Consider the following 25,620-nt stretch of genomic DNA (forward strand, 5'->3'; position numbering starts at 1 on the left):
TGCCGGCAGGCAGCAAACAGCAGCTGGCAGGGCAGGGCAGGGCGGTGCTTTGGGCTTGCGGAGCTCCCAAACTCCTCCCGGCTGGTTTGGGTGCTGCTCTGGCACCTCCTGCGTGCATCGCTGCTCTCCCTCCCCGCGCCGCTCGTTCTGCTGCTCAGCAGGGCTGACTCACGCTCGGGAAGCTCTGCCCATCCCTCCTGCCCGCCTGCCAGCTCCGCCCGGCGCTGCTCTCATTAAGTCTTGGGAAGCAGCTAGTGACCCCGTTATGTACTCACCTGGAAAAGTGACTTGGCCGTGCCTCGTTACTGTGCTCTGCCCGCAGACTCTTCATGCTTCCCTTGCAGATATATATTTAGATTTTACCCGAGGGCTTTTAATTTCCTGGCTGGCTCGAGCAGCACTGACAGGTACACACTTACCTTCCTTTTCCTCCTGCCATGTTAACCTGCCAGTGAAGCAGGAAGAGATTGGGAGTCACGGTGAAGCTTCAGGGTCCCATTGCTCTGCTCTTGAGAGTGCCAAACGCACCCAGAAGTGCCAACCGTGTCGGATTTGCAGGGATATTGGCTCAGCAGCTGCTCGGCTGTGCTTTATTTCTCCTTTTCCCCGCTAAGCAGTCCCAAGTTACCACAGTGGGTTTGCAGCTTTCACGTTCGTCGCTGATGAGCCACACTTAGAGAGGTAAAAATGGCTTTGCAAAGGCTGCGATGACAGTTCTGGGATTCAGCGCCGTGAGGCTCCTGCGGTGTGGTTATGTAAGAACTCCTGCAACTCCCTGGCTACCTGGGGAGGTACTGGTGAGGGGAACCTGCCCTCCCTCCTCCCGGCCAGCCAGGAGGGGTTTGCTTTGGGAATTCCCTCCATCCGTCGGGGCAAAGCCATGGGGCACCGGCTGAGCCTTCAGTGGGAGCTCTGGGTGGGAGGGAAGCTGCAGGGCACTGCTGCCCATCACTGGGCACTGTCTGAACTCCTGAGTCCTCTCCTCTAAACACTGACATCTGGAAGTTGTTAACATTTGAAATTTTAATGCAGAGAACGCTGGGAAGAGGAGAGAAATCAAAGGCTCTTCTGGTGTCAGCCTGTCCCCCTCCGGGCTCACAGCCTGCCTGCAAGCTCTGGATGTGTTTTCTTACTTTACATAATTTTCCCATCTCTCTCCATCAGCCCAGCTCTTCAAAGGCTTCCTTCTGTTTCCAGCTCTCTTGCTGCTGCTAAATATGCCATCCTGCGTGCTTTCCAAAGTGTTCCTCCTTCCCCAAAACTCCATTACTCCAGTTTATTGGAGAAGCTTCCCAAGCTCTGCCCAGGATTTGCTGGGCGATGCAGGAGCTGCTGCCTGCTGCTGTTGGGTTTTGCTGCCTGCTTCAGCTGCCAGGGCTAAATAGGGAAGTGAGGGGATGAACCAGAGCCAGTGAATTTCTGCCTGTGTCATGGCAATCCTGCCGGTGGCTGCTGTGGCCCCAGCTGGCTGAAGGTTTCTGCAGATGTGTGATGGTGCCAGGGAATATCGGTGTTCCCCTGCTCCAGGCTCTCTCCTGGTGGGTTTGTGTGGTTTGCCAGGATGCCAAGGGCTCTGCAGTAACCCCCCAAGCCCACCGTGGTGGGAGATGATCCCACAGAGATCCTTGGGGATGAGTCCAAAGGTGGAGGTAGCTGCAGCTGAGACTGGAGTGGAGACAGGAAATTTGGTACCATTGTGGTTTTGCAGGAACACTCAGCCCAACTGCTGTCCCAGCCAGATGCTGTGATGACAGAAATCCCTGCAGTGTGTGAACTTTTCCTGAAACGCTTTTAATGACAGTTTAATAATAACACTTAGTGCTCGGTGCAGAGCTTCTCACCCCTGGAACCAAAACGCTTTAGCGAGAAGGGTAAGGACCATTATCCCCCGTGCTTGCAGGGGGGAAGAGCTGGTTTTATTTGTGAGACTAATTATAACAAGTGGGATTAATCAACTTTTCATATGAATGGTGTTGCTTTTTAAAGCCAAATGTCAGAAAGGAGTCCTAGAGACAAAGGAGAGCTCACAGTGGTGTAGATCCATCTGATGGCTTCTCGGGGAACTCGTCAGAGCCTGTGGTGCAAAGGCATTAACCCTGCCCAGGCAGAGGGAGCTGGGAACAGAACCCAGGGAAAGGAGAGGCAGGAAAGGGCACAGTGTGGGTTTGCTGGTGCTCTGGTGGTGCTGAGTGGGTGTTTCCAGGAGCTGCTGCTGCCCCAGCCCTGTTGTGACTCCCTCTGCTCTTCTCCTCTCCAGCTACTCAAACCCCCAATTTTTGGGAATATTCTCCCAGCTCCTGACTCTTCTCTGGTTCTGAGTGCACTCCTTGTGGTGCATGGAGAAATCCCATTGAAATAATTGCTTTAGCAATTGATTAATTTCTTAGCTGGAGGGCTCAAGGAGGCCATGACCTCTTCCTGTGAAGTCGCTGAGTTTTGGGATTTTTTCTCTCCTCTCATCCCCCTGGTGCATCCTGGTCCTCTCCAGACTGCAGGGAAAAGCAGAGCTTCTTGTGCTGAGCCCAGGGAAATGGAAGCTTATTTTGGGGCCTCTTGGTGTGACAGTAATGGCCAGAGAATGACTGAAGGCAGGAGGAGAGTTGCCGAGATGCTTTCTCTGTGCTGCCCTGCTGCTCTCAGCCCATTACCAGATGGATTCACCTCCAAGAGAGCTGAAATCCTGGGAAATCCTCCCATTTTCTCTGGCACTCAGCTGCCGAGGGTCTCTGCTCCCAGGGAGTGGGGAAGGCAGGACTCACCACCCTGGGGTACAGAGGGCATGGCAGCTTCGAGGCAAAACACATTTGCAAGTGCTTTTGTCAGGAAAATCAATCCACAGACACCTGAGGTTCATGTCCAAAGAGCAGACAAAAAAGAGGAGTTCTGTAACTCTGTTCATGAGTAAAGGGAGAGGTCAAGGGCATTTCCCATGGGGTCTCTCAAATTTTTAGAGGACACAGCCTCTTTTTATCCTAACTTCCCTCTCTCTTTCCCCATCGGCTGAGGCACTTGAGAGGTACAGACTTCCCGAATTTCCTAATACAGACCTCCTTCTATCTAATATACATTCCCCCACTACTTCTTTTCCTTGTGTCTCTGCTCTTTTAGTTAAATCCAAGGATTCAGCACATTCGGAATTCCTGTGGAACTCCTTCCCATTGTTTCTTCTATCTCTCAGAATTGGGCTTTATCCACCAGCAGACTCACAATTTGTTTGCAAAGACACTCCCTCCTCATCCCTTTCACTTTGAATTGCAAAGTACAGCAGGAGCCTCCCCTGGCCTCACCTGCTCCAGCCCCAGGGATCTGTGTTTGTCCCACGGAGCAGCCCCTGGATAGCCCCTGGATAGCCCTGGATAGCCCCTGGATAGCCCCTGGATAGTCCCTGGGTAGCCCCTGGATAGCCCCTGGATAGCTCTGGATATCCCTGGATATCCCTGGATATCCCTGGATAGCCCTGGATAGCCCTGGATAGCCCTGGATAGCCCCTGGATAGTCCCTGGGTAGCCCTGGATGCATTTCTCTGGGAATGGCAGGTAGGAACCACCATCCCTCCCTGGCTTTCTGCAGCCCCTCAGCAAGGATTTGCTCATCTGTGTGTTTTAAAGCTCAGCATGGACAGAGCTCTCCCAGCTCCTTCTGCCATGCCAGGGCTGTGGGCCAGGGAGGACCTTCCTCTCCAGCCTAATGGAGAGAAAATGGAGAGAAGTTTTGTTTAATTGACTCGGGATCAATAGATAAAGTATTTCCTAAGCATTTTTATTCATAAATACATACATCCTTGCTGCCCAGAGTGGGTTCCCAGACATCTTCTGTAAATCCTAACATCTGCAGTCTGAAGTAATCAATGTATTAGTATTGTATGTTTAACTGTAAAAGGAACTGAAGCTCTGTGGGTTCAACTCTGTCATTAACTGTGATTCCAGAAGCTGATGGATAGTCAAAATTCCTGGCAGAAGGATCTGTACTGTTAGGAAAAGAGTTCCATGGGACACTCCTGGGCAGGGTGTGCTGTTCAGGGTGTCCATTTACCACATCCCTGTGGGGGGGAGCAGCACTGGCTCTGCACAGGGATGGAAAAGCCAAGTTCTACACAAAGAAGAAAGAGGATAAAGCATCAACATTTTTTCTTTTCTTTTATTTTCTTTTTTTCTTTTTGGCAAGCTGACTGTTTTCACTGAGACAAATGTCAGAGGTAAAAAACATCCTGGTGAGGAAGCAGAAGCTCCTTCCTCTGTGATTTTAACTTCCCACTGGAATAGAAAATGATTAGCAAACAGACAAAAAAACCAGAATCATTAGATTTCCTCAGAAATGTGGACATTTCCAGGCAGTTCTGTTGCAGAGGGATATTTCAGCTGGTGTTTTTTGTGGCTTGGCTGCAGGAGCCTCGGTGGGGTGGGAGGTGGTTTTTGCAGGGCTCTTGGCAACCTCCAAACCTTGGCAGCTCCTGAAAAGCAATTCTGCAAAGTGCCTGGTGACAATGTAAGGCATTCCCTGGCGACTCGGGGGCAAAACTGGTGCGTGTGCACTTCGTGAAAAACACCTCAGCACGAGGCTGTGCCAGGGAGCTTGGCACATTTATCTGAGCATTAGCGGCCCTCTGAGGTTTATTGAGCTGATAATGTCGTGCTGTGACATTTGTTGGGGTCTTGGAATACACGAGGTGTTGGTGGCAGTAATAAATTATGTGGGATCTTGTTTTTCCTTGCTGTTATTAAATAAAGGGAGGTCAGGGTTGCCCTGTGAAGGCAGTGCAGGGAAAGGTGATTTTCCTGGAGCTGCTTGCCAGGTGTGTCCTTAGACCCAGAGGGGTCCTGGAAGGAAAATAATATTAATTTTCGTGGTCCCTGGTGTTAACACTCTGTTTGTATGGACACAGCAAGGCTGAGAACATTTCTGAAACTCTGATGTGCTTGTGGGCACAGGATCTTCTTCCAAAATGTGTTTTCCCACCCAAGTCACTTTCCGTGGGTTTGGAATGATCTTTGCAGAGCTGATACCTTTCAAGATTTTTAAATACATTAGCCTGGCTTTCCTTAAAGAGGCTTTGCAAACTAACAGCCTTGGGCTGTATCTCAACATGGAGATACAAGGAGCAAGTCTGTCTGCCAGAAAATGAGAAAAACCCGACCCCTTCCTGTCTCATCAACTACTTCTAATGCACAGGGTGATGCTTTATTATTAATAAGTTGGATAAGCAAGAGAAGGGAGTTTTGGCAGTCAGCACTGAAGGCGGCCTGGATAAAAGGGAGAATATTTGACAATGCAGTTGCTGTGGATTCAATTAAGAGCAGTGAAGAATCTGCTTCTTTCTAAATCTTATTTTCCGAAATATTATTACCTCTACAACTGCTGCTCAGCAATTCCCAGCCACCTCTCCAGCCCCCGGCACAGCAATGGTCTGTACATAATGTAGATGCTGAAATGAGAAATCAGCACTTTTTAATGGGCTCTCAAACTAAAATTAAACATCCATTTCCTGGCTTGCAGTCAGATGGTTGGCACTCAGTTGGCCCGGGAAGTGTTTCTGGACCAGAGGAATTCCTAGCTGGGCTTTGATGTTACCGAGGTTGCGTTTTGTTGATTTTCCCCTCCCGGATTGCCCTGGAGGACGAGCTGTGCAAACAAGGTGTGGAGCTCTCTGCTGTCTCTCTCCCCTGAGCAGGAGCATGAGGATGTGTCCCTGCAGAGCTGGCTCACCACGCTGCCCTTCAGGTGACACAGCCACGGCTCTTTCTAGGAACAGGCTGTTTCCCAGACACAGGGAGAGCTCTGGGTGTCCTGGATGTGCTTTGCTCTGATTTCCTGCCTCACTCCTCCTTCCACAGCTCTTTCTGGCACAGCAGTGCTCAGGGGCTGTCGGGGCTGGGAGGGGAGAGGCTGCTGGTCTGCAGGGCTTTAGGTGAAGTGGGGAACACCTTGCGCTGCTGAGAGAGGAGCATTCTCCTGACAGAAGGAAATTCTGTCCCCTTCCCAGCTCGGGGCAGGGCTGAGAGCTCTGAGTCACTCTGTGGGATCAGCCAGACTTGTATTCTGCTGTTCTGCTCGTTCTGCTCAGCACCAGGCAACCTCTTTTCTCCCTCCAAAGGAGAATGGTTGCTCAGACCCTCAGCCCTGGCTGCAGTTTCTCCTGACCTGGTGTCAGATCATTCCTCTCTCTGGTTTTCCTGTCTCGGTTTGAGTTTAAATGCTGGACAGAAAAGGTTGCTTCATGGAGAGGCTTCCATGGGCAGATCTGAGTTCCTTAAGGAGTTCTTTGATGTGCTTTTTGTCACCTTTTGTACAGCACAATACGACAGGAGAGTTTATATTTTCTGCTGAAATTCCCCAGGTCTTTCCCTAATCCCTGTTCTGTTCACGCTGCTGTGTGAGGGCATTAGTGCTGAGATGAATAACTTAAGCATAAACCCCTTTTCACATCTAATCTCAATCCTAAAATTAATGTTCTTCTGTAATTAGGAATACAATGGAGCGTAGAATTCTTCCCAAAAAAAGAGACCTGTTCTCCCCATCCCAGTGGCTCTTGTGGTCTGGGAGGATTATTTGTCAGAGAACATTCCAACCCAGAGGGCTGACAGATTGTATTTGATGTTTGGGAACAACCCCCTGAAGTAAAGAGATATGGAGCAATAAGTTGAAGAGTCTGAATCAAACCATGAAGCAGAAAGGGATGACTCGGGTGGAAAATGAATGTATTGAGCTAATGAATCATTTTGAGGCAAAACAAGAAATTAAATGTACGCTGAAAGCTGGCGCATTAAGAAATGGGCTGCGGGTTTTTTATCCATTTTGCATTTCAAAATGCTGAAACAAAGTATGTCGGATGGTGAAATCCCATTAAGAAATAATGCTGTGAGCAGGGAAACAAGGATTTGGTTAACAGGAAATGGGAAATTTATTTCTCTCCCCAGGCTGCTGTGTGCCATGGGGAAATGATGGTTGGGTATCAATCTCTGGAGAAGAGCAGAGGGCAGAGCTCAGCGTGTCTGACAGCTCCTGGCAGGAGAGAGGAAGCAAAGGCCTTTCCTTCCCACAATTTGGCACAGGACGGAGGTGCTGGGTGTTCCAGCAGCCTGGTGAGGCTGTCGTTAGGGTGTGGAGCTGGTGCTAAAGGGAACTGTCAGCTTTTCATTCTGAAAGAAAAGTACCTTGGATCCCAGAGTTCCCATCCCAGGGAATTCCTTCTCTCAGCTGCAGCTCCCAGTCCCAACATGTTGACTTTTTGTACAAAAACATGTAAAGAAACCATGTGGTGGAGCCTGGTTGTTTGCATTGATTCGGGTCACAGTGTGGTGACCATCAGTGAATTTATTCTTTATTTCCAGCCTGCAGAGGGGAAGCATCGCCCTGTGGAGGGGCTGGGATTGAGAGCAGGGCTGGCATGACGTGTTGGCATGGCTTGGGACAGGGTTGGCAGGACATGGAGTGGGATTGGCATGATTTGGGGTGTTGTTGACATGTTAGGGGTGACATGGCAGGAGCAGGGTGACACTGACATGTTGGGGTGACATGGCAGGAGCTGGGTGATGTTGATATTTTACGGGTGACATGGCAGGAGCAGGGTGACAGTGACCCGGCGTGCTGCTGTGGTGACGCCGCTGTCCGTGGTGCTGAGCCCTGTGTCCCTCCCGGCCCGTGGCACCTTTGGGACACCAGAAGATGCTGTTTCAGGTGTGATCTCCATCTCAGCTCCCCCTTGGCCCCCATGAATTCCCTTTTCTGTTCGCTATCTGGAGAAATCAATGCCAGGCGTGTTGAAGGAGCAGCAGCTTTTGCTCTCTCCTGGAGAGGGAAATGTGGGTCATTCTGGGACAGGTACTGCACACCTGCCTGGCCAGGTGAGCCGGAACAGAGCCCTGCTGGCCTCTCGGAGAGATCAGCAGTGAGTTCCTCTCCTCCTGGGTCACAGCGGGTGTGTTTAGGAGGGGACTGAGCTCTGCTGGTTTGTGTCTGAGAGAGCCAAACCCGCTGAGTCGTTCCCTGGCACGCAGTCCACACGCTGCTCTGTACACAGAGGAATAAGATAAAATAGCTTCCTCCCCCTCACGTTGCTACCGAAAAACAGGGATGGGGAAAAAAAATAATCCTCCAGCCCCTGCCCTGGCTGTGGTGATAAGAGCAATGCAATCGTTTTTTTAACAGACTCAGGCGAGGCGATTTCATTATTTAGCAAACAAAGCCCTTTGAGAGATTTCTGCATTGTGGATGTTTCCTCGGTCGTTTTGCACCAAATTTGTTGCAGCAGCAAGGCTGGAGAGTTTGCCTTGACTCCCCTCACTACCAAAATAAATGTACAGGGCAGGATTGTTCCACTGAGCAGCCGTGACTGGGGAGAGAGAAGAAGGAAGGAGATGGTACGTGCCGACAGCTCTAAACTGATTGCGGTGAGGATTGCTATGTATGAGAGAGTTCAGGGGGGAAAGAGGAGGAAGTCACAGAGGCAGCCGAGGCTGGCAGGATGGCAAGAGCCAAGCTGAAGAATTCCCCTTCAGAGAGCAATTCCCACGTCAAAACTGTCCCACCTGCCACGACAGAAGATGTCCACGGGGTGAGCCCCTTGTTACCGTCTCGGAGGATGGGATCCATGGGGAGTGATGTCGGACAAAGGTATTGCAGGACTGCAGTGGTGCGTGGGGAGGCTGGGTGGGGGAGGCAGCACCTTTTATCTTTTAAATGAGAGGGAAAGGATTAGTGCCTCCACGGGCTGGAGGGGTGGTGGATCAAATCCTTCGGATAGCTGCGTTAAAGAGCCACGCCAGCTCCAAAGTTGTGTTATGAAATCGGGAGCTGGAGCAGAGGGAAACCAGTTCCTTTAAATCTTTTATAAGTGCTTCTTGATTTTTTACATGCCTGGAGCATGTCTGAATGGCAGCCTGAGACCGTGGGGCTGCCACACACCACTGTTAACTTGCACTGCACCTTCCCTGTGCAGCATAAACCCCAAGCTTATTTACACTGCTAACGCCACGGTAGGCACTGTACATAAGCACCATGTTTGCATGGCAGGAGGGATGCTCGATCCCCCGGCAGAGCAAGAATTCATTTGTAACTGCAAAAAAAAAAAAAATTAAAAAAAAAAGCTGCCATAGGAAATGCTGCAGCCTTCCTGCAAGCACACAGCTGAGTGTACAGCAAGGAAGGAGCTGTTTTTCAGGAGGATGAGAATGCTTTGCGCTGCGCTGGGATTTCAGTGATTCAGAGGAAGCCAGGTCCCCTAGTTACGATGAGGATGCATATGTCACTAATTCAGTCCTGTTCGTTCCATTTTTCTGTTTCATTCTTTTCCGCCATCTCTCCAGCCTTCCAGCCCATCCATGCTGCCTCACCTGTGACTGTGTACTGTATGTCTTCTAGGATGTAATTTGGTGCAAACGAGCACGGCACGAAAGCTTCTGCTCGGGGGGAATTTCACTTGTTTGGCTTTAGACCGGAATGAATTAACGCCTCAGCTTCTGCCTCTTGGCATATCTGGGGGGAAGGTGGCACCGAGCCAGGGCCAGCAGCTGTGGTCCCTGCTGGGGAAGCCGAGCAGGGAGCTGTGCTCTGCGGGAGCGCGGCGCGGTCGCTGCCGGTGCCGAGCCGTGCCGGGCACATGCTTCAGTCTCCAGGGCTGGGAGCAGAGTCCTGGTGCACTGGGGGAGCTGGGAGTGCTGTCCCTGGTGTGGTGTGCCAGTGCTCCAGATGGCACAGGTGCTGGGGATCTGGTGAGCAAACACTGGGAGCTGGTGGAGCACTGCCTCTGACTTGGCCAGGCAAAGGCTTACAGGCGTGGAGGCTGTGAATGGGCACCGTGTGGGGGCAGTGGGACTAAATCCCTGGGGCTGCCGTGGTCTCAGCACATTTGGGCAGTCTGGGTTTGCTCCCAGTGCTGTTTGTGGTCTGGTTTTATGCCTTGCTCTCATTGCTTCAAAGAGACACCAGAACCTGTCCTGGGGGTACCTGAATATCTGAGGGCACATCCTGAGCACCACTGTGGGCAAGACCTCTTCCTCTCTGTGCCATTCCAGGTTCCACTGGTGTCCCCTCAGGACAGTGTTATGGTCAAAGCCAGATGTGCTGTGGCCAGAAAAATACAATGGGAGATTGTTAGAAACTCATCCCAACCCCTGCTGATCAGCAGTGATTAAACAGGCAAGAGGAGCTTCTCCTCTCTGGCACTCAGAGAGGATTCCTGCCCAAAACCAGGGGGTCAAACCTTCATCCCAGGGCTGACCCTCCTTGGCTCTGGAGGGAGCATAGCATGAAGTAGGGATGCTGCAAGGCACTATCTGGGGGGCAGCAATTCCAAAAATCACATCACTACAGGGTTTTCATGAACCCTCAAGAGAAGGCCACTGTGCAGAGCACGAGGGAGTTACCCAGGGCTGTGAAAACACCCAGTTCCCTGGGTTTCACTGGCATTTTAAGTGGTTTCCTGCAATCTTGTTGTAAGAAATGGACGCTGTGGGGTGGAGAAGTTGGTGGAACACTTTGCCATCCCTGTGGCAGCAGGCAGAGCCCTGCAGGCTGCAGCCTGAGCTCCCTGGGCTCTGCCAGGCTTCCCTCCTTCCCTGGGCTCTGCTTCTCCCAGCAATGAGTTGGCAATTAGGATTGAGATTTCTGCACTTCTCTTTCGCTGCTGCCACAAGGGCAGGGAGATTGGTTTGGAAGTGATGGATAGAGAGCTTGAGATGCTTCATCTCCCAAAGCCAGACACAAGCAGCGTCACCGAGTTAGCGGTGACAATTGTCCCCGGGAGCTGGGAGTGGATTAGCAGGGGATGGTGGAAGGAGGTGTGTGCTATAGGGTGTTCTCAGGGATGCAAATGATTCCTCCCGATGATTGAAGCCAGGGAAATTTATTCTCACCTACTTTATTTACCTCCTTACTCTGAGTCATTGCAGCATCTCAAAGCTTTTAGGGGTTCCCAGTCAAAACAGGAGGAAAGGATTTGAATTCATCTGAGGAGAAACCACTCCACAGCTTGGAAGTGAGAAAGGGGATTTCAGGACTGCCCTGGGCTTCTAGGATAGGGATATTTGTGGCTGGTGATCTGCAGGTGGGATGGGAGCAGCCCAGGTGGAAATATCCTCCACCAGAGAGGCTTGGAGCTACTTCTGTGTGTCAGGGATTGCTGCAGGATGGGGATGGAGCTGGGAGCCTCCAGGCATGCCAGGGACCAGCTGCCTGGGCTCTGGAACTCCCCTGGCACCAGGTGACAGTGGCTGCAGCAAGCCAGGGGAGGCTGATCCTGTCCCCTGACAGTGGGGTTCTTCCTGAGGCAGGTTTGTCCCTTGTGCTGGGGGGGATTTGAAAGGGAAAGGTGTGATGGGGTTGATGGGAAACAGCTCCATGGAGCACTGTGTGTTCGGGAAGGAGCTGCTGGCAGGAGGCAGGACATGTAAATATCTGTTTGGATCCCGTTTCGTGGGCTGGTGATCTCCCTGTAGCACCGGAGGTGTGGGTTTAAAAACACAAACAATCGTTTTTACAAGATAACCATGTCCTGTTTGTGCAGCTCTGCTGGAAGCAGGGGAAGCTCTGACCACTGCCTGTCCCAGGGCGCTCTGGGACTCCGGAGGGATTGCAAACATTCCCGTTCAGTCTCTGCTTTGGATGCTCTGCCCCGGGGCTTGGCAGGGCTCTGTGTCCCCTCCCTGCCCCGTGGTTCCCCCTCAGCTCCTTCAGTTGTGTTTGTTGAGCTGCTGATAACAGAAATGTGAGCTGCTGAGGTCTGGGAAGGAGATTAGCATTGCAGAAGAGCTGGGCTTGGAGAGGGCCTGGAGGGCTCTGCTCCAAAGCTGGACTGGCTTTAAAGTTGTCCCAGCTGGCTCAGCACCAGTCCTGCTGGGTTTTGAACATCTCCCTGGACATTTCTCAGTCTCTTTGGGCGCCAGGTGCAGGGTTTGATCACTCCCAGGGTGAATAATTTTTCCCTCACTACATCTTGTACCCATTCCCTCTGGTCCTTCTGCTGTGTGTCCCAGAGGAGCCTGGGCTGCTCCTTTCCCCTCAGACAGCCCAAGGCAGCAACTGAATCCCTCCCTGCCTTTCTTTCTCCTTCAGGCTGCACAGTCTCACCCCCTGCAGCCTTCCCTCGTCTCTCAGTTGGAGATATTTTTGGCAGGAATAAATGGGACTTTGCTTCAGCCCTGGTACAGTCAACAAGGTGGCTGCAGGCTCCTCAGTGGGAACCAGCAGAACTCTGCTAGGCCGAGTTTGATGTGGGGTTCTTGGGGGTAAAGCACTCCAAAGAGTGAGGAATTCACCCAAATGTGTCTGCAAATAGAATTTCTGACCAATAAATGTCTGTTCCCCCCAGGGGTAGCTAGGTATTAACCAACAGGTCTTGTTAAATGTGGGTTTTTTTGCCTGACACTTGAATACAAGTGACCACAGAGAGGTCCAGTCTGGCCAGTGAAACCACAACAGCCACTCAGTCCTTGCAGGAGCTCTCCAGGGGATGCTCTCCATAGGGTACAGTTCCCTGCTGAACCACTGCCGTGCTGCAGAATTCCCTCCTGCAGGGATGCTAAGTCAATTTATTTATTTTTAACATTTCTTTAACAAAAGCTTTTTTCCAGCGAAGACCTTTCAGAGCCTTAGCTCTGTCCTCACTGAATGCCTCAGCTCAGGTCTGCTGCCTCAGCTCTGGGTGAGGTGGTTTTGTGCAGGAGGAATGTAATGCCAGGAACATTCCCTGTGTGGGGTTTGCCTGCCCTGCCCTGCTCCAGCCTTGGGTCTTCTGCTGCTCTGGCTGGGGATGAGGGCTTGTAGCAGAAATTCCAGCAGTGTCAGGATGGTTTGGTGAGGAGAGGATTTCTGTGGCTGTGCCAGCCCTGGCTCCTGCACTGCTCTCTCTGAGCTGGGGCTGCTGGTGCCACTCTGTGAGGGCAGGCAGGAGCCAGCATTGCTGTGGGAGCCTCGATGGAGAAGACTTGAAAGAGTCTGAGGGTCCAACAGGTTTTGGTCATGAAGCACTTTGAATTTGATGTGCTTTTGCTCTGCCTGGGCTGGGCAGCCCGGCTGGGATGTTTTTGGCAGTGGCTGTCTCTGGGTGGAGAGCACTGGGTTTGATGCACTGCCCAGACTGAAGCATGGCATCTCCCAGCCTTGCCCCAAACCACGGGCTGGTCTCTGTTTTGAGGTCCAACCCCCCTCCCGTGGGTCTGTCCCTGCTGTCCCCATGCCAGGCTGAGCATGGCCTCTCCTGCTTCCCTCGGGCTGCTCTGGCAGGCGTTGCCAGCTCAGGGAGGTGACACTGCTCACACCTCTGGCCATTGCCCCTGGGGGATGCTGAGGGTGTTTTCCGGGTGGGATCACCGCAGGAATCGGGCAGGGAGCTCAGCTGCCGGGCTCGGCTCTCAGGGCGATCTGCAAACGCACTGCTCGGTGCTGATGCTCAGGAAGCCATCCCCGGTCCCGCTGGCAGCGCAGGGAGCTGACAGCTGCCATCCTTCACACCGAGCAGAGCCCTTCATAAACACGGCAGCGATTCCATCGCGGGCTGCTCCATCCCGGCTGCTTCTTTTCCTCGCCCTGGAGCTGCTGGAATGGCACCGAGCTCTGCTCATCCTCCCCGCTCTGCCGCCACTGCTCTGCGCAGGGACAGGACTGACACCACCGTGTCCCATCCAGGGCTCAGCCCCAAGCTGAGCTTTCCCATCTGTGATTGCTCCTGTCTGTGGTCCCCAGTCCCTCAGATCCCTGTCCCCAGCCCGCTCCGGCAGGCAGTGTTTGCCCCCTGGGCACGGGGCGATGCCACCCCCCGGGCTGGGTGACAGAGGGGAGCAGGCTGAGGGTTGGGAGTGCTGAGCTCTCCTCCCACAGCTCCTGGGGAGCCGCCAGCACCGCTGAGCATCTCGGTGCCCTACATAGCACTGACAGGCAGACACGATCCCCACCTAAGGATGCCACACTCGGCACTCTCACTTGGGCTCTTGCTCTGTTTATTTTAGGTTCCTCATTCCCATCAGGTCCCATCAGGGCACAGGGATTGGCATGTTCCTCCCCCAGGGGAGGCTTTCCTGCTTGCTGTGAGGGTGGCACCCCTCTGGGTGGGCCTTGGGGGTCTGTGGTACCTCAGGGTCTCATCCCTCCCTCCACAAGGATCAGCCACTCGTCAGGGACTCATTGAGCTCATTAGCAAAGCAAGGAACTGTGTGTCAGAGCAGCATCTGGAGAACCTTTTTGCCCAGGCTTGGCACTGCCTGCCCTCTACATCTACCTGAAAGGAGGTGGTAGCCAGGTGGGATCAGTCTCTTCTTCCAAGTGACAATCACCAGGACAAGAGGAAATGGCCTCAAGTTGTGCCAGGGGAGATTTAGGTTGGATTTGAGGCAAAATTTCTTTACCAAAAGGGTTGTCCAGCCCTGGCATAGGTGGAGCCTCCACCCGTGGAGGGATTTAAATGATGTGTGATTGTGGTGTTTGGGGACATGGCTTGATGGTGGGCTTGGCAGTGCTGGGGAACAGTGGGATTTGATGATTTGAGAGATCTTTCCAGCCTGAGTCCGTGGCTGACTGTGGGAGAAGCACAGCTTTCTGGAAGGTAACTCCAGGCTAGGCTGGACACTGGGCTGGGAACAGCTTGTCCAGCTGATCACTGCAGCTCTGGCACGGTGCCTGCTGCTTCCCAAACTTTGTGTTTTAGTTGTGCTCTGGCTTTTGCAGAGGAATGCCAAGGAAAAGCACTCCTGTGATTGAAGCAGCCCCTCGGGGAGGCAGCTGAGCCCAGGCTGCCCCTGAGCATCCTCTGGTGCCAAATCCTGTCCGTGTGGCACCTCTGCAGCTGCCTGGAGCACAGCTGGATTTTCCAGGTGCCCACCAGCACAGCTGGCTGGATTCCTCCAAAGCAGGGCTGCTGGAGGCTCAGACCTTTCCCAGGGCTCATCCCTGCTCCATCCCACAGCCAGGAAGGGTTCTGCCCTTCCCTCCCCTCCTGCACGAGTTTGTGAACAGACCTGTGCCTCTTCCTCCTGCTCTCCCCTTCCTCTTGCTCGTTCCTTCTCCCCCTCTTTACTTTCTTTTTTCATCTCCTTCCATCTGTCCTTCTCACATCAGGCTATTTTGGGCTGAGTTTCTCACTGTCAATATGGTAGAGCCGTGGTGCAGCTCCTGCCTTCAGAGGCTGAGCACTGCTTCAGGAAGCCTCCCCAGGACCTTGCCTGGCTCATCTTTACCCCCCTGCCCTGACCCTGTCTTGAAGGCATTTCGAGATCAGGGTGGAAAGGCATTAAATCCTTCCCAGAGCCAGGGGAGAAAGTAATCAGATTTAATACCTTTCTGCCCCAGTGTTGAAATGCCTCTGAGCCTTGCAAGTGGTTATTAAAGCAGCCTGAAGCCAAGAGGAGTGTTGGCAGGTCATTACTTGTGTCTTTGCAACTTCCAGAGGCTTCAAGTCAAGGCATGATTTTTTTTGTTTGTTTGTTTGGGAATGATGGCTGCAAATTGAATAGGAAATGCACCACCAGAAGTGAATTTTTAATGCTCTCCATTTACCAAAAAATCGGGAGGCAGTGGAGTTTGCTGGGAGGGAAAATGTCCTGTGTGAGCTCGGCTGAGCCTCTGCTGGCTTTGCTGCTCTCTCTCTCTGAGCATCCTGGAGCACAGGGACAGCACTGAGCCCCAAATTATCTGCATGAGGCACACGAGATAAGTGCCACCTGGATCCTGCAGTGCCCTGGCAGGGCTGGGGGAGAGCTGGGGCTTGGGGCTGCCTGCCTTCCCCCTGAGAGAGGGGAATTGGCTCTGCTGCCCCAGTTCCCAGGGTGCTGGAGCCCGGGGGTGATGTCCACATCCCTGCCTTTGCTGGGAAGGGCTGGAGCTGGAGCTGAGGAGGCAGGATGAGGTGGAAGGTGCTGCTCAGCCGAGGAGCTGCCTGCAGCACGGGTGGGCAGGTGATTGCTCTCTCTTTTACATAAGCAGGGTTTATTATGGCTTTGTTCTAATAATAAATGTGCCTTTGTCTCCTCACCTGCTGACAAAACCTTCCCCTTTCGTAAGGGGCTGCAGCTTGAAAGGTGGGGGCAGATCTGTCTCTGAAGCAGAGAAGTTCCTTCCCCCTCTGCTCCTCTCCTTTCTCCCTTCTGTCTGGGAGATGCTGCTGGTGCCAGGCAGGAGTTTGGCATTGTGGTTCATGGTTGGCAACACCAGGACCTCAGCTTTCCCTGTCTGGGGACAGCTCCTCTCTGCATCCCCGAGGGGAGCAAAGGTCATTTTGCTGCCCCTGCTGTGGTTATTTTCCCTGGGAATGGGATGAGAGAAGGTTTGTCTGAGCCCATGGAGCCAGACCTGCATGAAATAAAAAGGTCAATTTGAAGCAGATTATCTAAAACACATTAAAAGCCAGCGTAACCTTTCTGACTCCATTAAATGGCTTTAGTTCTGTGTATTGTAAATCACTCTTAAAGCATTTTTGGGATCTGGAAAACGGCTGTTTTGCAGATGGGATTTGGAATGATTTTTAGTTTTCGTAGAGAAATCTCCATGTTTTCTCAGCAATTGGATTGTTGTTGGGAATTTGGGTGCCTGGTGGGAAGAAGGAGAGGTTTCAGTGGGATACCTCCAGTCACTTCTCCCCTCTGTGACAGTACAACAAAGGTCACTCATTTGGAAGCTAAAACCACCTTTTTGTGACCAAAAAAAAGGAGTTATTTTATTGCATGTGCTTTAACCATGGCACAGAGTGGCCAAAGGCACCCTTGGGGAGTTTTGTGTCTGTCCATCACTTTGGAATCCCTTCTGTTCATGGTGATATGAGTGAGGTGTTTATCCTCCTCATGAGCCCATGGGTTTGGGGAAAGAATCCTGGGAATCTCACTGGCTCATCCCAGCTCTGCAGGACCTTCAGGCCTCACTGCTCTGTGTGGTTTTGTGCCTTTGCTGTTTGGCTTTCAGGAGGGCTGCTCTGCTCTGCTCTGGGGAGCTGCAGCTGGAATCAGCTCCTGCTCCTCCAGCCTTCCCGGCTGCCAGCTGGCACCAGATTAGGAGAAAACCAAATCATTTGCTGATTCTTCCCCCATAAACATCTCTGCGAGGCACAAAAGGCCTCTGTTCAAAACCAAACACAAGCTGAGGGGCTCGAACAGCCCCTGCTGCTAACGTGGGATAATCCAATTGAGCTGGAGGGAGCTGGAGCTGGCAGGCTCCTTCTCGGGGTTCTGCTCTGCAGCTGGACAAACCCTTGATGTTTGGCATTAATAAGTGCCAGGGCTGCTCTGAGGCACTGCACAGCTGCTGGAGCCACCCCAGGGATGTCCTGGCTGGGAGAGGTGGCACAAGAGACCCCTTTGGTGGGAATTAATTTAGTGCTCCAGGAGAGTTGCAGGAGTAAAGCTGGGAATGAGCAGGGAAATGGGGGAAGATGGCAGGAGGGTATCCAGGGTCAGGTTGGATGAGGTTTGGAGCAGCATGGGACAGTGGAAGGAGCGGTGAGCTCCTCCCTGCAGCCTCCACACAGAGCAGAGCCACAGGAGCAAAGCAAATCCTGTCCCAGGGATGTTCCTCTGAGCCTGGGAGTGAAGAATGGAGCATCTTCCTTTGGACTCGCGTTTCTGCCGAAATGGGAATTTATTGCTTTTATTTAGTTTGAACTGTGCTGGAGTGCTGCAAACTCATAAAGCAAAAGCAAAATGCAAGAAAAATCTTTATGAGCTGCAGCGGCCCCTTGGCTTTGATGGTATTTCTCAGTGTCCCTGGCTCGCAGTAAATAAGGAAAGGAGAGAGGGCACTGCTGGGACAGGGAAGGTCTCAGGCTCAGTTAATGATGGGGACCCAGGGACATCCAAGGGATGTCTTGAGGACATCATAATTTTTCCCAAGGGGATTTTTCCCTTTGCAGCTGTAATTGCTGTGTTCATAGCCCTGTGCTGTCTGTCTGTCTGTCTGTCTGTGGGATGTACAGTACACGAGCACAGGTCCTTTGCCTCCCACCCACTCTTGTTTCTCTCTGCTCTTTCTCCCCTTGCCTTGAACCTCTCATTGCCCTCATTGTTCCTCTCCGTTATTTGATTTGATTTGGTTTATTTTTTTTATTCTATTCTATTCTGCCTCCTCTGCTCATCACTCCTGTTTGTCACACCAGCCCAGCAGAGACACAGTGCTGAGTTCCTGAAAGCACCAGCACTTCAAAGCCTCATTTCTCTGCACAACATGCAGCACTGATTACAGGCAGAGCAGCGACGCAGATTGTGAGACTCATTTAAAAAAAAAAAAAAATAAGGCAATAATGAGGCATAAACTGTGCTTTTATCCACGGAGCCGAGTCCTTGAAGGGCTGCACATTGGCAAAGCCATCACTGGGAGCTGAGCAGGGACATCCCAGGCGTGGTGTGACCCCGCTGGGGTGGCCTCGTGTCCCTCGTTCCCGCTGGGACAGCCCCGGTGGGAGGCAGGGCTGTGCATTCCCTCACCCTCTGTGCTGCTCTCGCTCTGTAGGCCTCACGCCGAGGATTTCAGCGTGGATTCCTCCTTCTCACAGTAAGTTCTCCGCGGGCGTTTCCCGGTGCCGCGGGAGGGACGGGGCGGCGCTGCCACCTGCCCCGGGGACTGTCACCTGCCCTGCTCTCCTCTGAGCAGAAACCCCTTGGAATTTGGGGTGTTTGGCGCACGTGGTGAGCTGAGTTTTCAGGCAGGAGCAGTGGCTAAGCTCGGCTCTGAGCTGCTGGGGGTTAGGGTGATGGTTCATCCCTGGAAGTGTTCCAGGCCAGGTTGGACAGGGCTTGGAGCAGCCTGGTCTGGTGGGATTGTCCCTGCCCAGGGGTTGGAGCCAGATGGAACCTCTAAAGGTCCCTTCCAACCCAGTATGGGGTTCCATGATTATTCTGCTTTTAGGGGAGCTGAAAACCACAGGATTTGTCCTTTACTGCTCTGGGCACCAAGGAGGTGTGTATGGGAACAGCAAACCCTTCTGCAGTGATTCCCACCAGGGACAGGCAAATTCCTTGGGGAAGAAGTGACACCCTTGGCAGCAAATTGGCAATTATCCATTAACGAGGAGCTCCGTGCACAGCCCCTAATTAAACAATGCAGATTCATCAGCACAAGCAATTACAGGAGCAGGCTCATGAGTGTCAATCTCCAATGTTGCAAAACAAATAGGCTAAAGGAAACACAGCAAGGCATTGCATTGCTTCTTCCCTTTTGGGGTTTTAACCTTCGGTAGAAGTATAATTATTTTATTAAGAGCAAGTGGTGCCACTGCCCAGCCATGAGCAGCATCCAAACCTTGGATAGGAGATGCTGCCCCATCCTGGAAGTGTCCAAGGCCGGGTTGGACAGGACTGGGAGCATCCTGGTCTGGTGGAAGATGTCCCTGGCCATAGCAGGGGGTGAAACAGGATGAGCTTTAAAGTCCTTCCAGCCCAAAGCATTCTGTTATCTACAGCTTGAACCCCTGAGAGTGTCCCTGTTTGCTCCAGTGCTGGGTTTGGTGCCTGGAAATGAGCTGAACACAGCTGGAGAGGGATTGCAGCTGCCTTCAGGGAATGAGGAATCGATAAAAATCCCATTCCCGTTGCAATGTCCTCCCTAATATAAAATCATATATATTTATATAAAAAGAACTAATAGTCAAGCAGGAGATTTCTTTTATATCCCTTTGGTCTGTGTCAGCCCATGGCACATGAGGGTCTGTGGGATGAGCTCAGGGCAGGGTGCAGGATAAATGGCCCTGGAGGCCAAACTCAGTCTTGGGCAGGATTTTTCCCGTAGTGGCTGCTTGGAACTTACTTTTCATTTCCCCAAAAATAAAATTGCAGTGTTACTGCTGGAGCCTGGATGACATTACCTGCACCCAGCTGGGTTTAATTTGCTGCAGAATGGTTTGCAACATCAATTCTTTCTTTGGGCAAAAAAATCACACTCCATAATAAAACAGGAGATTTTTTTTTTCTCCCTTGATTGATTCCCATGAAACCTTGAAGAAACAAATCCTTGGCCTTGTGGGGGACAAGATGTGCCACAACATCCTGGGCTCCCTGGGTGGTGTTAATTGATGTGGGACTGAATTCTGCTGATCCTGGTCTGTGATGTGCCTCGGCATGAGCTGTGCCAGGGCAACTCATTCCTGGTGCTGCAGGAGCCAGGAGGAGCAGCTGCCTTTCCACAGGGCTGTGACAGTGCTGTGGTGGCTGTGACAGTGCCGTGATAGCTGTGACAGTGCCATGGTGACTGCTGTGGTGCCACCTTGGCTGTGAGGGTGGCACAGTGGTGGCTGTGATGGTTGGCACAGTGGCTGTGCCATGGTGGATGTGACAGTGTCCCAGGTGATGTGGGACCGGCTAGGTGCTGCTGTGATCCGTGGGGATCATCTGGGATTCTGGGGTGAGGGAGAGAGCAGCTTCAGTATTGCTTCTACTGAGGGATGTGAGATGAGAAATTTCACTAAAAACGAGCAGATTTCCCCTGTTTGCAGTACTTGGCCTTTTGGACCATGCAGACCCTGCCAGTGGTGTCCCCAGTGCTCTCCTGCCCCTCCCTCAGGACCTGAAACCCCCTGAAGGACATCCCAAACTCTCCCGTTCCCTCCGAGGGTCAGCAGCGCTGGCCAGGGATGCTCTGTCCAGAGCAGGGACAGGAAATCCTGCCCCAGCTCCCCTTCCCTCCCGGGCTGCTCCGTGTTTCCTGGTTTAAAAACGTGCCCGAGATTTACTGGCGGAGCTGCTGCAGTGGGAGAGCTCCGCGGCGCTCGCACTGCCCTGGAGAAGCCGAGACTCTCCCGAAGGATGCTCCCGGCGCCGTACAGCTCGGAGGGGACAGGAGAGGGGACAGGAGGGTGTCCTGCTGCCTCGGGCTTGTGGCTCAGCATCCCTCCAGCCTGGCTGCTCCGCCGCAGAGGTCAATCCATGCACCCCGGCGCGGCAGGAGAATCCCCCGCAGCCGAGCTCGGCCCGCTCTGGAGCCGCTCTCTAGCCGGCACAGCCCTGCCGAAGCCACAGCTCTCCTCCTTTGCCTAATTGTTCAATTACTGCTTACTGAGCGTGGGGGCAGCTCGTTGCCTGTCTGTGCCTTTGGCAGGCGCCCAGGCTGGCTGTGAGCACAGCTGTACAGCGATTCCCGTCCCCAGCTCCAGCCCTGCGCCGGGAGCGGCTCGGAGCGCCGGGAGCCCGGCTGGGCAGGGCTGCAGCTGTCCCCAGCCCTGGGTGCCAAAAACAGGTCACAGAGGCGGGCAGGGCGCAGAGCTCACCCCGTATCATCTGCCTCGCTGTAGCTTCTGTACCCAAACACCCAATACCACCAAGAAAATGGTGGGGAAAGGGAAGAGCATCCCGAAGGGAGCCAGGCGGGCTGGAGCTGCAGATGTGCTGCTAGTTCATGCAGCTGCCGCCGGCAGGTACTGAGCCTCAGCCTGGCGGGTTTGCTGGTTCTTTGGGAAGGACTTTGGCTCTGCTGGCAGCGGCTGCTCCCCGGGACAAGCTCCCGGAGACAGCCTGGCCATGGCATGATGCCCTCAGAGCATCCTGCCTTCTGCACAGCATCCTGTGCTGCTCCTCGAGCCGCCGGGAGAGGAGATGCTGCAGTTGTGCCCTGCCAGCCCTGCCCTGCCAGCCCTGCCCTGCCAGCCCTGCCCTGCCAGCCCTGCCCCTCACCCTGCTCTGGTGGTACCCACAGCCCATCCCGGGGAGCCACCTGGGCCAGCAGCACATCTCTGTCCTTTCAGACTTGGCTGCAGCCTCGTTTCTTATGGATTTGATCTGTGTGGATTTCTGTTGTGCAGAGCTGTTCTCTGAGCTATTCTCTGAGCAGAAGTGGAGGGGTGAAGGGAGTGGAGGAGTCTTTGCTGGTTTGGTGGTCTTTCGTGTTTTTTTTCTGTTTTGTTTCTTTGTGGGTTTTTTTTCCCAAAATTTCTGAAGAGTCTTGCTTGCATCTTGCTCCATGATGGGAGAAATCCCTTGAGAAGTTTCCTGGGACAAGAAATTGTCCCAGGTTGGATGGGGCTGGGAGCACCCTGGTCTAGTGGAAGGGGATTGGAATGAGGTGACCTTTAAGGTTCCTTCCAACCCAAATCATTCTGGAATTCTATCAACACCAGCATTTCTCCCCCAGCTGAAGTGTGAGGGAAAGGAATGCAGCAATGGAGAGAGGCTAAGGATTTTTTTTCCTATCAAGATCTGTATTTATTTAAAAACACATTTTTCATGGCAAGAAACGTCTGCTATAAAACACTGCAAAACCACCATGGGAGGACAAGTGTTTCCCCAGGAAGCAGCAGGGAGCAGGGCGGCTCTGGGCAGGTCACAGGGCAGGCTGGCAGTCCCTCCCTTGGCTGGCCGCTGGATTTCGGAGCCATCTCAGCTTTCAGGCCAAGCCCAGCGACTGTCACAGGCTGTGGGGATCGGAGGGAGCCGCCTGCGCCCCACTGCCCATGTAAGTGCTCTGTGGGTGCAGAATTTGGGGGATATCTCCATCTCCCCATCCCTGCCTGCACTGCCTGCATGGGGGGCTGCACCTGGGTTCCCATTTTTTGTGTTTTCCTCCTTTTTAAGGGAACTGTGTTTGTCCCAGCTCTGTGGGGAAAGTGAAAGCACGGAGCAGGGTCTGTGCTCCTCAGTGTCTATTTTAATGCCAGTGGGCTGGCATGTGCTTGTCCCTGCACTTTTCCGAACAAACCATTGTGTCTTTTTTTGGGAACTCATCGTCTTACAACAAATTGCCTCTAATCTTAGATTAATAAAGTACAATAAATAACCGAGCGAAGAAAATGAAATCGCTCAGGCATTATGAAGTGCATAATAGCAGTAATTACACTTCCAAGCAGAGGGTTTGTAACTAAACTCGTAACAAGATCATTGTTTGCACGGCCCGGGGGGGTTCAGCGGGGGCGAGGTGGGGGGAGATTTGTGCTGCATGTGGAGCTGGTGACCCTTGGGGTGACATGGGGTGGGCTGGCATGGGGATGCTCTGACAGTGGGGAGGATGCTGGGAGGGTGGGAAGGATGGTCGTGGTGGGAAGGATGTTCCAGGTGGGAGGGATGCTCCAGGTGGGAAGGATAATCCTGGTGAGAGGGATGTTCCAGGTGAGAGGGATGTTCCAGGTGAGAGAGATATTCCAGGTGAGAGGGATGTTCCAGGTGGGAAGGATAATCCTGGTGGGAAGGATGTTCCAGGTGGGAAGGATAGTCCTGGTGGGAGGGATGTTCCAGGTGAGAGGGATGTTCCAGGTGAGAGGGATGTTCCAGGTGGGAAGGATGCCCAGCCCCAGCAGCAGGGAAGGGACACTCTGAGCTCCCCATCCTAGCTGAGCTGTCACGGTGTGTTTTGGGGTGGTAATAATGCAGTCAGAATTCCGCTTGATTTTTGTTTCCAGTTAACTCCCTGACAATGAAATTAAAGGGTTCGTTTTACATGAGATCATCTCCTTCCCTCAGCTGGAAATGGAGAAGGAGCTGTGATACTTTGGGATGGTGCTGCTGCCTGGGAAGAAGCCCTCCCTGGGCTGTGGGGTGTTGCATAGCAGGATCCCCACAGAGCTCTGGGCTCAGCTCAGCTCACACCGAGGGCAGGTTGTCAGCACAGGAACATATTCCTTCTGCATTCTTATTTTTTCATCTCTTTGCAGTGCTAATCACCCCCTTCCCCCCAGCCAACACATGTTTTTTGCCTTTCCAGTGTTCCTTCTTCCTGCAGCCATGAGGATGGATGAACACATGGGCTGCTTTGTCATAAAAAGTTAGATCTAATCATTTAGTTCTTTTATCCATCAGCAATTACACTCATTGTCTCGAGGTGGGCCACAGCTCTGCAGATCAGTGAACCATCTGTCTGGTGACAGAGATTTATTTTGCTGTTTGTTGCTTTGATCCGAGACAAATGTCTGGGAGAGGAATCGTGCTCCCTGAATTCTCTGGCTCCTCAAAGCACTTAATCCTCAGGGACTCTGATGAATGGGGTGCTCAGTGCTCCTGTCGGAGCTGAAAGCTAATTCCCAGCACTTCCTGGGCATTTTTAATAAGGAGAAGGAGCAATTATCTTGTGTGCAGTGTTGTGAGCAGTTGTGACAACTGATTTATGCCCTGGCACAGAAAACTGATTTGCTGAGTCTGGCTCTGGAAACGATTAATTTTAACACGTGTTGAGGCTTTGAGGCTCTGCATTAATGCTGTTTGCTCCTCAGGCATGGTGCTGGTGAGCCAGGGCTCGTAAATTCTCCTGCTCTCTCCCTGCAGTGGTGGCTGGGGTTGCCCACCTGCCTTCCTGCTCCCTTCTTGTGGTGAACATGTCCCTCTGGGCACTCCCTGCCCTTTAGGCTGGCTGGGATTGAGGGACCCCTGAGCAATGAGGGACTCGTAAAACCCCTTCCCAATTTGCTGCCTGATCAGCTGGGCACTAATGCTCAGTAAATATTTATCCCTCGGTGTCAGGGCGAGGAGCAGCTGCCTCCCAATAAATCAGGAGGGGGTGGCAGTGCCTGGCAGCAGTTGCACCTGCAGGATGGAGTGGGACAGCAGCGACTGTCACTGGGAATTTGCTCACCTTGATCTATGCCTTGGCTGGGGAAATGCCTGATGAATGAGGGCTCCATGACCTCTTCCAGGCGGTTAAAAAACCAGTAATAACAGCAGCACTTCCTTGGGACTTGTTGAACACAGCCAACAGGGGAAGCAATTGCTAATTCATGGCTCTTAGCTCCATTACGGGCTGGGCAGCAACGAGCAGACTTTGTCTCGCTCAGTCTGAAGCAGGAGGAACTGCTGGTGCTTCACAGCACTCAGCAGGGGCAGCAGAGCGATTTAGGGTGATGAATGACGAGTTTGCCAAGGGCTGCAGGCATTTATGGAGTGCCACGAGAGATGGTGGTGGATGAGCTGAGCTGGGACCAGCTTTGCCCATCCAGGTGGGATGGTCCCAGACCCTGCTGAGGTTTTCTCCCAGCCGATGTGGGGCTGGCAGGAGGCTCGGGTGGGGTGGTGGGGAGGCAGGGGATCCCAAGGAAAACAGGGATGTGACATTTCCGGATTCACCTGTGGCTCCTCCCCGCTGCATTCTGCGAAGTTCCCCGGCAGGTGACTCTCTGCCCTGGCGCCTTGTCCCCGTGCCACGAGTCCCCACCGGTGGCCCTGGACGCCAAGGGATGTTTGGAGTTGGTTGTCAGCTCCTGGGTTTTTCTGGAATGACCAAATGCGGTATCTTAGCAACAAAGGGAAATTGTCTCCTTTTAGAGCGGAATTGTTTTTTAACAGCCTCGATGCTGAGTGTTTCTCCTGCCCAGGCAGGGCCAGGGCATGCTGGGGACACTGGGGACATTGGCCTTGCCAGCTCCTGCTCTGCTGCAGCTGGGGGCTGGAGCAGATAAAACTGGGGGGGATGTCAAGGCCACTGTTCTTCTGGGAGGTTTTGATATTGTAAAGTGTGTGTGAAGGAGAAGTTTGTAAGTCTGATGCCAGCTGGTGTGAACGAAAGCCAAGCCCTGAGTCCACGGCAGAGCTGGCCCTGTGGGTCACATCTGCTGCTTTGGTGGCCACTGGGGCTCCTGAGTGCTGCTGCTGCTGGTGTGGGGCTGTGGGAACAGCCGGGGCTGAGCCCGAGGTCAGCTCTGGGGTGTCAGGGGGTCACCCAGCCGGGATGGGGCACAGGGTGGCTCCCGGGGGCTCCTGCTCTGCCCTGGCACCCCACCGATGGGCTCCTCTGGGCACTCTC

At 53.0% G+C, this 25,620-nt stretch overlaps 1 protein-coding gene across 12 annotated transcripts in view; it reads left to right on the forward strand.

Annotated features, from left to right (window-relative positions):
- The window catches only part of KCNT1 (potassium sodium-activated channel subfamily T member 1), a 76,890-nt gene that overhangs the window by 27,867 nt on the left and 23,403 nt on the right, over positions 1–25,620 (forward strand). For 2 of the 12 annotated variants that reach the window (XM_085076802.1, XM_085076805.1), the window contains exons 1-2: positions 8,032–8,610; positions 18,421–18,462. The exons of 7 other annotated variants lie outside the window; for them this stretch is intronic. In XM_085076802.1, the coding sequence (XP_084932928.1) occupies positions 8,462–8,610; positions 18,421–18,462 (191 nt within the window). In that variant the 5' untranslated portion in view covers positions 8,032–8,461. Of the gene's footprint in view, positions 1–8,031; positions 8,611–18,420; positions 18,463–21,791; positions 22,351–25,620 lie in introns of those variants that run through there. 3 more of the 12 variants (XM_085076807.1, XM_085076804.1, XM_085076808.1) reach the window with 3 other exon arrangements.

This window comes from Lichenostomus cassidix, chromosome 17 (genome assembly GCF_008360975.1).
Source record: "Lichenostomus cassidix isolate B80296 chromosome 17, HeHo_3.0, whole genome shotgun sequence".
NCBI lineage: Eukaryota > Metazoa > Chordata > Aves > Passeriformes > Meliphagidae > Lichenostomus > Lichenostomus cassidix.